This window comes from Anomaloglossus baeobatrachus, chromosome 5, assembly GCF_048569485.1.
Source record: "Anomaloglossus baeobatrachus isolate aAnoBae1 chromosome 5, aAnoBae1.hap1, whole genome shotgun sequence".
Taxonomy (NCBI): domain Eukaryota; kingdom Metazoa; phylum Chordata; class Amphibia; order Anura; family Aromobatidae; genus Anomaloglossus; species Anomaloglossus baeobatrachus.
The window spans coordinates 27,721,913-27,739,256 of NC_134357.1; the positions used below are offsets into that span (position 1 = coordinate 27,721,913).

Below are 17,344 nucleotides of genomic sequence, written 5' to 3' on the forward strand. Positions count from 1 at the left end.
AACTCATCTGCACCAGAGGAGAACATCCAGCATAAGACAAATGCCTCTTACATGGGCGTTACATGTCCTCAGTATTATTATGGATGGAATATAGGTTACCCTAAAACATACTATACAGTTTCTCCACCTATGATTTTTTTTACAGCACTGACGTATCTGCCTTTGCTGCTTCACTAAAAATTTCTATCCATACGAAGACAATTAAATTATGTTGTGTTTTTGACTAAATTCGTGAAAAAGAATATCCTTCACATTATAGGAATTTTAGCTTCAATTTTAGTTTGTTAAAAATTCATATGACTCACACCAAAGGGAAAAAAGACGTTGAGGTGCAGATACCCTTGGACTACAATGGGTTAAATAGAACTTAATTTTCGGACTATCTAGTGATTTTAAAACTTGAGGTCAGTGAGCCTCACTGCTCTGACAGGACGGAACTTGGTCATCAACCACGGCACAAATATCCTGTGTAACATCATGTTCTCCGACAGTGTGCGCACTGACCGATAGACCACAGTCGGTGCACTCCGAGGAGGGCGACACCAGATACAGCAGAGAATTACATTGTGCTGCTAAATACATGGAGGCAAAAGGTAAGAAAATGGAATTTATTCATCAGGAAAATAGAAAGAAATTCATCATAAAAGATAAATTCATAGTTAGTCGACGTTAGAAAGCATTTTACATGTTTGTGAAGGGCGTAAAATCCAATATTTAATCAGGACAAATTAAGGAGATTTAGGATGATTTTATTTGAGCAACACAAAGTTATAAGATTTATTAACCACAAGAAATAAATGTGAAAAGTAAAATAACTCTGTATATCATAAAAGAAATCCACATGAAACCTAATCAGTGTCAGATACATGCTAAGGAAGATATAATGTAGATGTTTATTACAGAGTAATGTAAAGTTTGTGAACAACAGGCGAATTCAGATTTAATTAGAGAAAATTAATTAGACTTAAATAGCGTAATTAATAAAGATTTATGAGATTTATTCTTTTGATAATACGAGGAGCAAAATCATTTTTCTTAGTTTAATTAATTCACAATTTTACAAATTTTTTAAATTTAAAATAAAAATTATAACAAGTGAACATTTATCGGACTTGCAATTTTACAATAAACAAATAATATGATTTATTCATCAGAATGCAATTTTTTAAGTAAAAATTAAAAAAAACAAAAAAACACTTTTTTCTTTTGTGAAGATGACTAATCAGTTCTATCCTCACAGATGAGCGGAGGGTCTGGACGCCGTCCTGGAAAGGTGCGATTATTACTGTCCTCTTAGGAGTCATCATTATTCTCCTCCGCATTATTGAAGCTCTTGGTAAGTGACATTTCTTATAGGGCCTGATACTGACATAACTTGTAGCTTGTGAGCCGCAATACCAAATATCCAACAGGGTCCAACTATCACATATCACAGGGCTTATAGTTATATTATTTACAGTATATGGGGCAAAGGGATATTTTTGGGCCCCCTCGTCTTCAGGACAGTATATGATTGTGCCCCCTGCACTTATAGATAAACCCTGGGACCTGACCCCAGTCCCAGATATCACGTGTCCTCCACTCCTCGGACTATGCACTTACTCTAGAGCAGCAGCTTTCACTCTCCTGTACATGATGTACATGTAACTTGCCCTCCATACATTTATCTTATATATTTTTATATTTATATATTACAATATCTGTCTGGCTCCAAGCTACACTGCCAGTGTCTATGTTTTTTTCTAGTTTATAGGAGGGGAGATTATCAGATTTGTGAGTCTTCCTTTTCCGAATTCGAGCGCTTTCCAAATGAGGAGCTGTGTTTGATCAGTATCAACAAGTTCACAGGTAAGTATAAGATGTCATTCTCTATTCATACCGGGGTCTCCCCTGCTGCTCCTCTCCTCTCTGTCCCCGCTCACAGCACACAGTGTGTGTAATGTGATCCCTCCTCCTCCCCTCTCACAGTGCACAGTCTCTGTAATGTGATCCCTCCTCCTCCCCTCTCACAGCGCACAGTCTCTGTAATATGATCCCTCCTCCCCTCTCACAGCACACAGTCTCTGTAATGTAATCCCTCCTCCTCCTCTCTCACAGCGCACAGTCTCTGTAATGTGATCCCTCCTCCTCCCCTCTCATAGTGCACAGTCTCTGTAATGTGATCCCTCCTCCTCCTCTCTCACAGTGCACAGTCTCTGTAATGTGATCCCTCCTGCTCCTCTCTCAGTGCATAGTCTCTGTAATGTGATCCCTCCTCCTCCCCTCTCATAGTGCACAGTCTCTGTAATGTGATCCCTCCTCCTCCTCTCTCACAGTGCACAGTCTCTGTAATGTGATCCCTCCTGCTCCTCTCTCAGTGCACAGTCTCTGTAATGTGATCCCTCCTCCTCCTCTCTCACAGTGCACAGTCTCTGTAATGTGATCCCTCCTCCTCCTCTCTCACAGTGCACAGTCTCTGTAATGTGATCCCTCCTCCTCCTCTCTCACAGTGCACAGTCTCTGTAATGTGATCCCTCCTCCTCCTCTCTCACAGCGCACAGTCTCTGTAATGTGATCCCTCCTCCTCCTCTCTCACAGTGCACAGTCTCTGTAATGTGATCCCTCCTCCTCCTCTCTCACAGTGCACAGTCTCTGTAATGTAATCCCTCTTCCACCTCTCTCATAGTGCACAGTCTCTGTAATATGATCCCTCCTCCCCTCTCACAGCACACAGTCTCTGTAATGTAATCCCTCCTCCTCCTCTCTCACAGTGCACAGTCTGTAATGTAATCCCTCTTCCACCTCTCTCACAGCGCACAGTCTCTATAATGTAATCCCTCCTCCTCCCCTCTCACAGTGCACAGTCTCTGTAATGTGATCCCTCCTCCTCCTCTCTCACAGTGCATAGTCTCTGTAATGTGATCCCTCCTCCTCCCCTCTCACAGCACACAGTGTATGTAATGTCATCCTCCTCCTCCCCTCTCATACTGCACAGTCTCTATATCGTAATCCCTCCTCCTCCCTTCTCACAGCACAGTGTGTGTAATGTGATCCCTCCTCCTCCTCTCTCACAGCACAGTGTGTGTAATGTAATCCCTCCTTCTTCCCTCTCACAGCGTATATTCTCTGTAATGTGATCCCTCCTCCTCCCCTCACACAGCACACAGTGTTTGTAAAGTGATCCCTCCTCCTCCCCTCTCACAGTGCACAGTCTCTGTAATGTGATCCCTGCTCCTACCCTGTCACAGTGCACAGTCTCTGTAATGTGATCCCTTCTCCTCCCCTCTCACAGTGCACAGTCTCTGTAATATGATCCCTCCTACCCTGTCACAGTGCACAGTCTCTGTAATGTGATCCCTCCTCCTCCCCTCTCACAGTGCACAGTCTCTGTAATATGATCCCTCCTCCTCTCTCACAGCACACAGTCTCTGTAATGTGATCCCTCCTCCTCCTCTCTCACAGTGCACAGTCTCTGTAATGTAATACCTCTTCCACCTTTCTCACAGTGCACAGTCTCTGTAATATGATCCCTCCTCCCCTCTCACAGCACAGTCTCTGTAATGTAATCCCTCCTCCTTCTCTCTCACAGCGCACAGTCTCTGTAATGTAATCCCTCTTCCACCTCTCTCACAGCGCACAGTCTCTGTAATGTGATCCCTCCTCCTTCCCTCTCAGAGTGCACAGTCTCTGTAATGTGATCCCTCCTCCTCCCCTCTCACAGCGCACATTCTCTGTAATGTAATCCCTCCTCCTCTCCTCTCACAGTGCACAGTCTCTGTAATGTGATCCCTCCTCCTTCCCTCTCACAGCGCACAGTCTCTGTAATGTAATCCCTCCTCCTCCTCTCTCACAGCGCTCAGTCTCTGTAATGTAATCCCTCTTCCACCTCTCTCACAGCGCACAGTCTCTGTAATGTGATCCCTCCTCCTCCCCTCTCACAGTGCACAGTCTCTGTAATGTGATCCCTCCTCCTCCCCTCTCATAGCACAGTCTCTGTAATGTAATCCCTCCTCCTCCCCTCTCACAGTGCACAGTCTCTGTAATGTGATCCCTCCTCCTCCCCTCTCACAGCACAGTCTCTGTAATGTAATCCCTCTTCCTCTCTCACAGTGCACAGTCTCTGTAATGTGATCCCTCCTCCTCCTCTCTCACAGTGCACAGTCTCTGTAATGTGATCCCTCCTCCTCCCCTCTCACAGTGCACAGTCTCTGTAATGTGATCCCTCTCTTCCCCTCTCACAGTGCACAGTCTCTGTAATGTGTTCCCTCCTCCTCCTCTCTCACAGCTCACAGTCTCTGTAATGTGATCCCTCCTCCTCCCTTCTCATACTGCACAGTCTCTATATCGTAATCCCTCCTCCTCCTCTCTCACAGCACAGTGTGTGTAATGTGATCCGTCCTTCTCCCCTCTCACAGCGTATAGTCTCTGTGATGTGATCCCTCCTCCTCCCTGCACACAGCACACAGTGTGTGTAATGTGATCCCTCCTCCTCCCCTCTCAAAGCGCACAGTCTCTGTAATGTGACCCTCCTCCCCTCTCACAGCGCACAGTCTATGTAATGTGATCCCTCCTCCCCTCTCACAGTGCACAGTCTCTGTAATGTGATCCCTCCTCCTCCCCTCTTACAGCACAGTCTCTGTAATGTAATCCCTCTTCCTCTCTCACAGTGCACAGTTTCTGTAATGTGATCCCTCCTCCTCCTCTCTCACAGTGCACAGTCTCTGTAATGTGATCCTTCTCTTCCCCTCTCACAGTGCACAGTCTCTGTAATGTGTTCCCTCCTCCTCCTCTCTCACAGCTCACAGTCTCTGTAATGTGATCCCTCCTCCTCCCTTCTCATACTGCACAGTCTCTATATCGTAATCCCTCCTCCTCCTCTCTCACAGCACAGTGTGTGTAATGTGATCCGTCCTTCTCCCCTCTCACAGCGTATAGTCTCTGTGATGTGATCCCTCCTCCTCCCTTCACACAGCACACAGTGTGTGTAATGTGATCCCTCCTCCTCCCCTCTCAAAGCGCACAGTCTCTGTAATGTGATCCCTACTCCTCCCTTCTCACAGCATATAGTATGTAATGTGATCCCTCGTCCTCCCCTCTCATAGCACACAGTGTATGTAATGTCATCCTCCTCCTCCCCTCTCACAGCACACAGTTTCTGTAATGTGATCCTCCTCCTCCCCTCTCACAGCACACAGTCTATGTAATGTGATCCCTCCTCCCCTCTCACAGCGCACAGTCTCTGTAATGTGATCCCTCCTCCCCTATCACAGCACACAGTCTCTGTAATGTAATCCCTCCTCCTCCTCTCTCACAGTGCACAGTCTGTAATGTAATCCCTCTTCCACCTCTCTCACAGCGCACAGTCTCTATAATGTAATCCCTCCTCCTCCCCTCTCACAGTGCACAGTCTCTGTAATGTGATCCCTCCTCCTCCTCTCTCACAGTGCATAGTCTCTGTAATGTGATCCCTCCTCCTCCCCTCTCACAGCACACAGTGTATGTAATGTCATCCTCCTCCTCCCCTCTCATACTGCACAGTCTCTATATCGTAATCCCTCCTCCTCCCTTCTCACAGCACAGTGTGTGTAATGTGATCCCTCCTCCTCCTCTCTCACAGCACAGTGTGTGTAATGTAATCCCTCCTTCTTCCCTCTCACAGCGTATATTCTCTGTAATGTGATCCCTCCTCCTCCCCTCACACAGCACACAGTGTTTGTAAAGTGATCCCTCCTCCTCCCCTCTCACAGTGCACAGTCTCTGTAATGTGATCCCTGCTCCTACCCTGTCACAGTGCACAGTCTCTGTAATGTGATCCCTTCTCCTCCCCTCTCACAGTGCACAGTCTCTGTAATATGATCCCTCCTACCCTGTCACAGTGCACAGTCTCTGTAATGTGATCCCTCCTCCTCCCCTCTCACAGCACACAGTCTCTGTAATGTGATCCCTCCTCCTCCTCCTCTCTCACAGTGCACAGTCTCTGTAATGTAATACCTCTTCCACCTTTCTCACAGTGCACAGTCTCTGTAATATGATCCCTCCTCCCCTCTCACAGCACAGTCTCTGTAATGTAATCCCTCCTCCTTCTCTCTCACAGCGCACAGTCTCTGTAATGTAATCCCTCTTCCACCTCTCTCACAGCGCACAGTCTCTGTAATGTGATCCCTCCTCCTTCCCTCTCAGAGTGCACAGTCTCTGTAATGTGATCCCTCCTCCTCCCCTCTCACAGCGCACATTCTCTGTAATGTAATCCCTCCTCCTCTCCTCTCACAGTGCACAGTCTCTGTAATGTGATCCCTCCTCCTTCCCTCTCACAGCGCACAGTCTCTGTAATGTAATCCCTCCTCCTCCTCTCTCACAGCGCTCAGTCTCTGTAATGTAATCCCTCTTCCACCTCTCTCACAGCGCACAGTCTCTGTAATGTGATCCCTCCTCCTCCCCTCTCACAGTGCACAGTCTCTGTAATGTGATCCCTCCTCCTCCCCTCTCATAGCACACAGTCTCTGTAATGTAATCCCTCCTCCTCCCCTCTCACAGTGCACAGTCTCTGTAATGTGATCCCTCCTCCTCCCCTCTCACAGCACAGTCTCTGTAATGTAATCCCTCTTCCTCTCTCACAGTGCACAGTCTCTGTAATGTGATCCCTCCTCCTCCTCTCTCACAGTGCACAGTCTCTGTAATGTGATCCCTCCTCCTCCCCTCTCACAGTGCACAGTCTCTGTAATGTGATCCCTCTCTTCCCCTCTCACAGTGCACAGTCTCTGTAATGTGTTCCCTCCTCCTCCTCTCTCACAGCTCACAGTCTCTGTAATGTGATCCCTCCTCCTCCCTTCTCATACTGCACAGTCTCTATATCGTAATCCCTCCTCCTCCTCTCTCACAGCACAGTGTGTGTAATGTGATCCGTCCTTCTCCCCTCTCACAGCGTATAGTCTCTGTGATGTGATCCCTCCTCCTCCCTGCACACAGCACACAGTGTGTGTAATGTGATCCCTCCTCCTACCCTCTCAAAGCACACAGTCTCTGTAATGTGACCCTCCTCCCCTCTCACAGCGCACAGTCTATGTAATGTGATCCCTCCTCCCCTCTCACAGTGCACAGTCTCTGTAATGTGATCCCTCCTCCTCCCCTCTTACAGCACAGTCTCTGTAATGTAATCCCTCTTCCTCTCTCACAGTGCACAGTTTCTGTAATGTGATCCCTCCTCCTCCTCTCTCACAGTGCACAGTCTCTGTAATGTGATCCCTCTCTTCCCCTCTCACAGTGCACAGTCTCTGTAATGTGTTCCCTCCTCCTCCTCTCTCACAGCACACAGTCTCTGTAATGTGATCCCTCCTCCTCCCTTCTCATACTGCACAGTCTCTATATCGTAATCCCTCCTCCTCCTCTCTCACAGCACAGTGTGTGTAATGTGATCCGTCCTTCTCCCCTCTCACAGCGTATAGTCTCTGTGATGTGATCCCTCCTCCTCCCTTCACACAGCACACAGTGTGTGTAATGTGATCCCTCCTCCTCCCCTCTCAAAGCGCACAGTCTCTGTAATGTGATCCCTACTCCTCCCTTCTCACAGTATATAGTATGTAATGTGATCCCTCGTCCTCCCCTCTCATAGCACACAGTGTATGTAATGTCATCCTCCTCCTCCCCTCTCACAGCACACAGTCTCTGTAATGTGATCCTCCTCCTCCCCTCTCACAGCGCACAGTCTATGTAATGTGATCCCTCCTCCCCTATCACAGCGCACAGTCTATGTAATGTGATCCCTCTTCCCCTCTCACAGCGCACAGTGTGTGTAATGTCATCCCTCCTCCTCCCTCATTATCTAATATCTATTTTCCATCTATAGACAGATTTGTGAATCTATGAAGAGGTTTAGGAAATGCTGGTTATCCTTAATAAAATATATTGTAAAGTTATCTGTATTTACTTGCATTGATTTAGAAGAATGAAATAAAAATACAGCTTCACTTGTGACACCTTTATGTGGCGGTAGACAGACGTTCACATTCTATTCATGCTCAGGTCTTCTTTTTTCTTTCAGTTTATCACCACATAGACAAATCCAGAAATAAATTATATCAGGAGCTCTGTCCCTACAAGACTGACAATTCTCCAGGTAAGTAAATACAGTGCTGGCCAAAAGTATTGGCACCCCTGCAATTCTGTCAGATAATACTCAGTTTCTTCCTGAAAATGATTGCAATCACAAATTCTTTGATATTATTATCTTCATTTAATTTGTCTTCAATGAAAACAAATAAAAAAAATTGTCATAAAGCCAAATTGGATATAATTCCACACCAAACATAAAAAAGAGGGTGGACAAAAGTATTGGCACTGTTTGAAAAATCATGTGATGCTTAACAGGTGCTGGCAATAATAAATCACACTTGCAGCAGGTGACATGGATTAAAGTTGACTCAACCTCTGTCCTGTGTCCTTGTGTGCACCACATTGAGCATGGAGAAAAGAAAGAAGACCAAAGAACTGTCTGAGGACTTGAGAATCCAAATTGTGAGGAAGCATGAGCAATCTCAAGGCTACAAGTCCATCTCCAAAGACCTGAAAGTTCCTGTGTCTACGGTGCGCAGTGTCATCAAGAAGTGTAAAGCCCATGGCACTGTGGCTAACCTCCCTAGATGTGGAAGGAAAAGAAAAATTGACGAGAGATTTCAATGCAAGATTGTGTGGATGGTGGATAAAGAACCTCGACTAACATCCAAACGTTCAAGCTGCCCTGCAGTCCGAGGGTACAACAGTGTCAACCCGTACTATCCGTCGGCGTCTGAATGAAAAGGTACTGTATGGTAGGATACCCAGGAAGACCCCACCTCTTACCCCGAGACATAAAAAAGCCAGGCTGGAGTTTGCCAAAACTTACCTGAGAAAGCCTAAAACATTTTGGAAGAATGTTCTCTGGTCAGATGAGACAAAAGTAGAGCTTTTTGGGAAAAGCCATCAACATAGAGTTTACAGGAAAAAAAAAGGCATTCAAAGAAAAGAACACGGTCCCTACAGTCAAACATGGCGGAGGTTCCCTGATGTTTTGGGGTTGCTTTGCTGGCTCTGGCACTGCACTGCTTGACCGTGTGCATGGCATTATGAAGTCTGAAGACTACCAACAAATTTTGCAGCATAATGTAGGGCCCATTGTGAGAAAGCGGGGTCTCCCTCAGAGGTCATGGGTCTTCCAGCAGGACAATGATCCAAAACACACTTCAAAAAGCACTAGAAAATGGTTTGATAGAAAGCACTGGAGACTAATATAGTGGCCAGCAATGAGTCCAGACCTGAACCCCATAGAACACCTGTGGAGAGATCTCACAATGGCCGTTTGGAGAAGGCACCTTCAAATCTCAGGGACCTGGAGCAGTTCGCCAAAGAAGAATGGTCTGAAATTCCAGCAGAGCATTGTAAGAAACTCATTGATGGGGACCGGAAGCGGTTGTTCACAGTTATTTTGGCTAAAGGTTGTACAACCAAGTATTAGGCTAAGGGTGCCAATACTTTTGTCTGGCCCATATTTGGAGTTTTGTGTGAAATGATCAATGATTTGATTTTTGTTTCATTCTCTTTTGTGTTTTTTCACTGCAAGCAATGAAGATAATAATACCAAAGTATTTGTGATTGCAATCATTTTCAAGAAGAAACTGAGTATTATCTGACAGAATTGCAGGGGTGCCAATACTTTTGGCCAGCACTGTACTTGTCTCAGGGGCCAATCATAAACATTCACATTAACTGACAAACTGATCATTTACATTGAAGGCTCCCGCACCCAAGTAAATAAGTGATGAGCTGCAATATTGGGAACGGCCACTACACAGTTAATTCCCCCATTTATTTTCAATTTTAAGGGAATTTGTCAGCAGTTTTTTTGCCACATATTGAGAAAGCAGCATAATGTAGGAGAAGAGACCCTGATTTCAGCAATGCTAGGCTGCTTGATTTAGTTTTTATAAAATCACAGTTTTATGAGCAATAGATAATCAGTAGAGGACTAGTAAACCTGCTGCCATGTAGTCCTCTATATTCATGAGCTCTGTATAACCCCACCACTGATTGTGCATAGAGAGAAAACTGCCAATCAGTGGTGTGTTATACAGAGCTCAGCAGAGAAATGCTAGATCTTCATCAGAGAAAACAGGGATTTATCAAAACTACAGGAACCTGCAAAATAAGTGACACATCGCTGTGATCGGGGTCTCTTTCTACATTATTATGCACTTAGATGGGGAAGCAAAACCTGATGACAGATTCCTTTAAATTCAATAAATTACATGAAAATTCATAATCACGTCTCAGCTGTCAGGATCAGTAATTGTAGTTTTTAATATTGCTGCATATAATTATATAAGAAAAACTTAGAAAATTAACATTTTTTTGTGCTATTCCAGGTTGTCTTCTGTGTCCTCATCATTTGCAGAAACATGGAGATCAGTGTTATCACTACTCAGATGTAACAGGAAGAACCTGGAGCCAGAGCCGGGAGGATTGTAAGATGATGGGAGCCGATCTACTGGTCATAAAGGACCGGAAACAGCAGGTGTGATGTCTATGTCCTTATATACAGGATAATATAGGACTAGATGACCGGCCCAATATATAAGGATAATATAGGACTAGATGACAGGCCTCATATATAAGGATAATATAGGACTAGATGACCAGCCCCATATATAAGGATAATATAGGACTAGATGACAGGCCTCATATATAAGGATATTATAGGACTAGATGACCAGCCCCATATATAAGGATAATATAGGACTAGATGACCAGCCCCATATATAAGGATAATATAGGACTAGATGACCTGCCCCATATATAAGGATAATATAGGACTAGATGACCTGCCCCATATATAAGGATAATATAGGACTAGATGACCGGCCCCATATATAAGGATAATATAGGACTAGATGACCGGCCCCATATATAAGGATAATATAGGACTAGATGACCGGCCCCATATATAAGGATAATATAGGACTAGATGACCGGCTCCATATATAAGGATAATATAGGACTAGATGACCGGCCCCATATATAAGGACTAGAAGGTGGCCTGATTCTACGCATCGGGTATTCTAGAATTTACGTATTGTGTAGTTAATGTATGATTTTTGTTATATATATATATATGTTGTTGTGTGTAGTTACCAAGTGTTTGTGTAGGGCGCTGTACATGTTCTGGGTGTTGTCTGGGTGTGACGGGGGGTGAGAGCGGTGTTGTATGTGTGTTGCGTGTGTTGCGTGTTTGTGGAGCGTTGTGTGTGTGTTGCGCGGTTTGTGTGGGTGTGGTGTGTTTTGGGGGAGGTATGTTTTGTGCAATGTGTGTGTTGTGCGGTATGTGCGTATATTTATGTATGCCGCGGTGTTCGTGTGTTGGGTGTTGTGTGTGTGTGTAGCGTTGTCTGTGTGTGTGGGTGTCTGTGTATGGCGGTGTTTGTGGTTCCCAGTGTGTGTGTGGTGTGTTGTGTGTGTGTGTGTGTGTGTGTGTGTTGGGGGGAGGTGTGCACCTCCCATCGTGCTCCATCCCCCATGCTGCGCACCCCCCATCATGCCCCATCCCCCATGCTGCGCACCCCCCATTGTGCCCCATCCCCCATGCTGCGCACTCCCCATTGTGCTACATCCCCCATGCTGCGCACTCCCCATCGTGCTACATCCCCCATGCTGCGCACCCCCATCGTGCTACATCCCCCATCGTGCTACATCCCCCCATCGTGCTACATCCCCCATGCTGCGCACCCCCCATCGTGCTACATCCCCCCATCGTGCTCCATCCCCCATGCTGCGCACTCCCCATCGTGCTCCATCCGCCATGCTGCGCACCCGCCATCGTGCTCCATCCGCCATGCTGCGCACTCCCCATCGTGCTACATCCCCCATGCTGTGCACTCCCCATCGTGCTACATCCCCCATGCTGCGCACCCCTCATCGTGCTCCATCCGCCATGCTGCGCACTCCCCATCGTGCTACATCCCCCATGCTGCGCACTCTCCATCGTGCTACATCCCCCATGCTGCGCACTCCCCATCGTGCTACATCCCCCATGCTGCGCACTCCCCATCGTGCTACATCCCCCATGCTGCGCACTCCCCATCGTGCTACATCCCCCATGCTGCGCACCCCCCGTCGTGCTACATCCCCCATGCTATAATAGTTCTCCTATTATACTCAGAGAGGAGTATAATAGGAGGACTGTAATAGGAGGAGTAGTCCTGGGGGGAGAGGAGTATAATGCCGGCTCCCTGCACATGTGTACCGGGAGCCGGTGTACGCTGGTAACTATGATACACATCGGGTAACTAAGGGACCTTAGTTACCCGATGTGTATAATGTTGCCAGCGCTCACCGGCTCCGTCACGATCCCAGCATCGCAAGTTTATGTCTGGCGAGGCATGCGGAGGGCCGGGGCGAGCAGCCAATCCATGCGGAGGGCGGGGCCAGGCCGAGGCGAGCGACCAATCCGTGGGGGGGCGGAGCCGAGGTGAGGCGAGCAGCCAATCCGTGTGGGGGGGCGGGGCCATGGCGAGCCCAGCGGCCAATCAGCTTTGTGTCACCGTAAGGACACAATTTTGGAGCAAGACAGACAGACAGACTCCTTCGTCCCAGCCTCCCCCAGCATCAGCCTCCCCCTCCCAGCCTCCCCCAGCATCAGCTTCTCTCCTCCCAGCATCAGCCTCTCTCCTCCCAGCATCAGCCTCTCTCCTCCCAGCATCAGCCTCTCTCCTCCCAGCATCAGCCTCTCCTCTCTGTCCCCAACATCAGCCTCTCTCCTCCCAGCCTTCCCCAGCATCAGCCTCTCTCCTCCCAGCCTATCTCCTCCCAGTCTCCCCCAGCATCAGCCTCCCCCAGCATCAGCCTCTCTCCTTCCAGCCTCCCCCATCATCAGCCTCTCTCCTTCCAGCCTCCCTCAGCATCAGCCTCCCTCTCCCAGCCTTCCCCAGGATCAACCTCTCTCCTCCCAGCCTCCGTCCTCCCAGCCTTCCCCAGCATCAGCTTTCCCCTCCCAGCCTCCCTCAGCATCAGCCTTCCCCAGCATCAGCCTCTCTCCTCCCAGCCTCAGCCTCTCTCCTTCCAGGCTCCCCCAGCATCAGCCTCTCTCCTTCCAGCCTCCCTCAGCATCAGCCTCCCCTTCCCAGCCTTCCACAGGATCAGCCTCTCTCTTCTCCCAGCCTCCTTCCTCCCAGCCTCCCCCTCCCAGCCTCCCTCAGCATCAGCCTTCCCCTCCCAGTCTCCCCCAGCATCAGCCTCCCCAAGCATCAGCCTCCACCAGCATCAGCCTCTCTCCTTCCAGCCTCCCCCAGCATCAGCCTCCCCCAGCATCAGCCTCTCTCCTCCCAGCCTCCCTCGTCCCAGCCTCCCCCAGCATCAGCCTCCCCCTCCCAGCCTCCCTCAGCATCAGCCTCTCTCCTCCCAGCATCAGCCTCTCCTCTCTGTCCCCAGCATCAGCCTCTCTCTTCCCAGCCTTCCACAGCATCAGCCTCTCTCCTCCCAGCCTCTCTCCTCCCAGCCTCCCCCAGCTTCAGCCTCCCCCAGCATCAGCCTCTCTCCTTCCAGCTTCCCTCAGCATCAACCTCCCTCTCCCAGCCTTCCCCAGGATCAGCCTCTCTCCTCCCAGCCTCTGTCCTCCCAGCCTTCCCCAGCATCAGCTTTCCCCTCCCAGCCTCCCTCAGCATCAGCCTTCCCCTCCCAGCCTCAGCCTTCCCCAGCATCAGCCTCTCTCCTCCCAGCCTCCCTCAGCATCAGCCTTCCCTTCCCAGCCTCCCTCAGCATCAGCCTTCCCCAGCATCAGCCTCTCTCCTCCCAGCCTCAGCCTCTCTCCTTCCAGCCTCCCCCAGCATCAGCCTCTCTCCTTCCAGCCTCCCTCAGCATCAGCCTCCCCTTCCCAGCCTTCTCCAGGATCAGCCTCTCTCCTCCCAGCCTCCTTCCTCCCAGCCTCCCCCTCTCAGCCTCCCTCAGCATCAGCCTTCCCCTCCCAGTCTCCCCCAGCATCAGCGTCCCCCTCCCAGCCTTCCCCAAGATCAGCCTCTCTGCTCCGTGCCTCCTCCAGCACGCCGTGCTCCTCTGCCGACACTCACACACCCGATCCCGACACTCACACACACCCGACCGATCGCATACACTCACACACACCCGATCGCATACACTCACACACACAGACACTGACGATATCGCACATACGCACTCACAGTCACAACATCCGGAGATACCACATGCTTCTGGCCATGTGATCCTCCGTCAGGTTCTGGAAGGTCACAACAGCACAGTATCGAGGCCGAGAAGCAAGCGATATCTCCGGATGCTGTGAGTGTGTGGATGCGATGTGTGTGTGAGGTGTGTGTGAGGTGTGTGTGATCTGATGTGTGTGTATGTTGCCAATGTATGTAAAGTGCTATGGAATTAATAGCGCTATATAAATGAATAAAATTATTATTATTATTATGTGTGTGTGTGTGTGCTGTTATGTGTGTGCGTTTGGATCTTCCGCCTTTGCAGGACCTTGATGCGCTTGTAACCATGCTGGCATGGTTACCAACGTATCCCGTCCCCCGCTCGCACGGGAGCCCACACCACTCCCGTGCGAGCGGGGGACGGGGGACGGAGGGAGTACAGTACTCACCTCCATGACAGCCGTGTCAGTTCGGGGAATGCGCGGGGGGGGGGGCGGGGCCAGAGCTAGCGTGCATTGCGTGAGGGGGGCGGGGCGTGGCGTGGCCGAATTGCCAATGCCTGCAGGGTGCCGGGGCGAGAGGCCAATCTGTGGGGGGGCGGAGCCTGGGCGAGCGGCTGGCCAATCCGTGTGGGGGCGCAGCCTGGGCGAGCGGTCAATCCATGTGGGGGGGCGGGGCCATGGCGAGCCCAGCGGCCAATCAGCTTTGTGTCACCGTAAGGACACAATGTCACCGGAAGGACACAATTTTGAAGCATGACAGACAGACAGACAGACAGACAGAATAAGGCAATTATATATATAGATAGGACTAGATGACTGGCCCCATATATAAGGATAATATAGGACTAGATGATCGGCCCCATATATAAGGATAATATAGGACTAGATGACCGGCCCCATATATAAGGATAATATAGGACTAGATGACTGGCCCCATATATAAGGATAATATAGGACTAGATGATCGGCCCCATATATAAGGATAATATAGGACTAGATGACCGGCCCCATATATAAGGATAATATAGGACTAGATGACCGGCCCCATATATAAGGATAATATAGGACTAGATGATCGGCCCCATATATAAGGATAATATAGGACTAGATGATCGGCCCCATAGCTGGAAATACATGTTATACAGATTGAAATACACGGGTAACTATTATTTGTGGCGATCCAGGCACAGAAAACCACACTATGGTGCCCCATAATTTGTATGTACGCCGCTGTCTGATATGATGGACGTTTTTCTTTGTTACAGGAGATTATACAGAGATCTATGATACAGCAGGTAGAGGACACATATTGGATTGGACTTCACCGTGATGGAGACGTCTGGAGATGGGTGGATGGAGAACATTATTCCCATAGCTTGTAAGTGACTCCTGACACCAGCACTCACCGGCCATTACTGGGATACATCTGATCACCGGGGTCTGGACCTTCCTTATAATCACTGATTTCTCATCATTTCTTTTTTATTTTTGTTCCTCAGCTTCCGAATAAAGACACAAGAATCAGGAGGCTGCGCAGTAATGACTGGATCTGGATATTATGAGGATCACTGCAATTCTACTAACAGATGGATCTGTGTAAAGAAAGCCGTGAGGATCTGACGCCACTAATGTCACAATGGACGTCACTTGTATCCTGTAACATCCACATATTTGGTGCCGGCTGGAGAATGGGCGACACTATGGAGTCTGGGCCTCCGCGGATATTGCAGGATATAACTATTACACACCGGATCTTCTCTCACAGTTTTATAAGGTCCCAAATATAAGAAACTAATAAAGAAAATAAGAAACTCCTGAAAAGAAAGGGAACTCCAGCTCCGATTATAGAGGAATGTGATAATTTGTGACCAAAGCAGCCGACATTATACACGCGTCACTGTCACTATCAGAATATTTCTCTGATCTTCAAATCCTCGTTTCAATGATTGAAATAACCCCTAATATTCTGTATATATGGAAAATACAGCAAGAAATTAAACATGATAAACATAACATGGTGTTAGTCTGTGTGAGGCGGCAGAGCTGAGACTGATGGGAGATAACAGCGAGTGATGATGTCACAGCTGGAGTTTATATAGGAGATATAGCACGAGGTCGGAGGTCCTGTTCTCTGGTATCAGGGGGACTCGCATCTGTCACCGATGCCATTAATGACCAGAACGTGAACGATAAGAGCTGAATCGATCCTCTGTGATTAGCTCCCTCTAGTGGTGGCTGATGGCAACACAATATTATTCTGCTCTTTGCCCATAGTAATATCACGCGGTTCTATCCTCCATTGGGCGTCATAAAAAGGGTAACAACAACAAAACAACACTAAACCTAGATGGATTTTTTTTCTCATTTTTTAAAACAGCATATAATAAAATAAAAAGTGTCATTTAAAACCACAACTCATCCCGGGAAAAATAACACTTCATAGGTTTTTATGTCTTTGGAAAAAAAAAAAGAAAAGTAAGTAAATATATATATATATATATATATATATATATATATCAGAAAATACAAAAATATATGGCAATTGAAAAATATTGGGAAAAAAAGCGAAAAGTCAAATACAGAATAGAGTTAAAATAGGAGACTCCCTGTAAATGATGAGTCCGGTACAGGGGACAATCCACCACTTTGATAACCTGCTGACCTCACCTCCAAACCGGTCACTGGACGGAGCAGGGGTGCCGGAGAAATCCTCTACCGTTTTCCTCTGTAACGGGAATAATAGGAGATAAGACATGTAGAGGAACATTTACACAGGATCCGTCATCTCTACTGACAGGTTGTAGCAGATATTTCTATTCCTTGTCAGTTATCCGTTAACTCTGTTGTTCCTCCTGGAATTTTATCAATTAAGTGACAACTGGGTGTTACAAGTCAGGGGTGTGTCCTTGCACATAATGACACTGGCCAATCAGTAAGTACAGACACGCCCCTTTAATAAAGGGAATGGTAATGCCCAGTTGTCAATTTATTCAGAATTATTCAGGAGGAATAACAAAGGAATATAAAGCACAATTTTTCTTCTGCAGCCGAATATTTTATTACACAAGACAATAGACAGCTTTCCTCTTTTCAAGAATTTATTATTTAAAGAGTTTCTAGACTCCTCCGAGGTGGTGATAATAAAAGACGTTTACTGACAAGAGAGGCGTTTTAGATTTTTAA

General features: G+C 47.8%; 1 protein-coding gene across 1 annotated transcript; it reads left to right on the forward strand.

Annotated features, from left to right (window-relative positions):
• The first annotated feature begins 580 nt into the window (after positions 1-580).
• LOC142312593 (killer cell lectin-like receptor subfamily B member 1B allele B) lies at positions 581-15,781 on the forward strand. The gene is made up of 7 exons (XM_075351585.1): positions 581-593; positions 1,241-1,336; positions 1,747-1,848; positions 8,018-8,092; positions 10,374-10,522; positions 15,427-15,539; positions 15,661-15,781. The coding sequence occupies exons 1-7, from the start codon at positions 581-583 to the stop codon at positions 15,779-15,781; spliced, it is 669 nt and encodes a 222-aa protein (XP_075207700.1).
• The last annotated feature ends 1,563 nt before the right edge of the window (positions 15,782-17,344 follow it).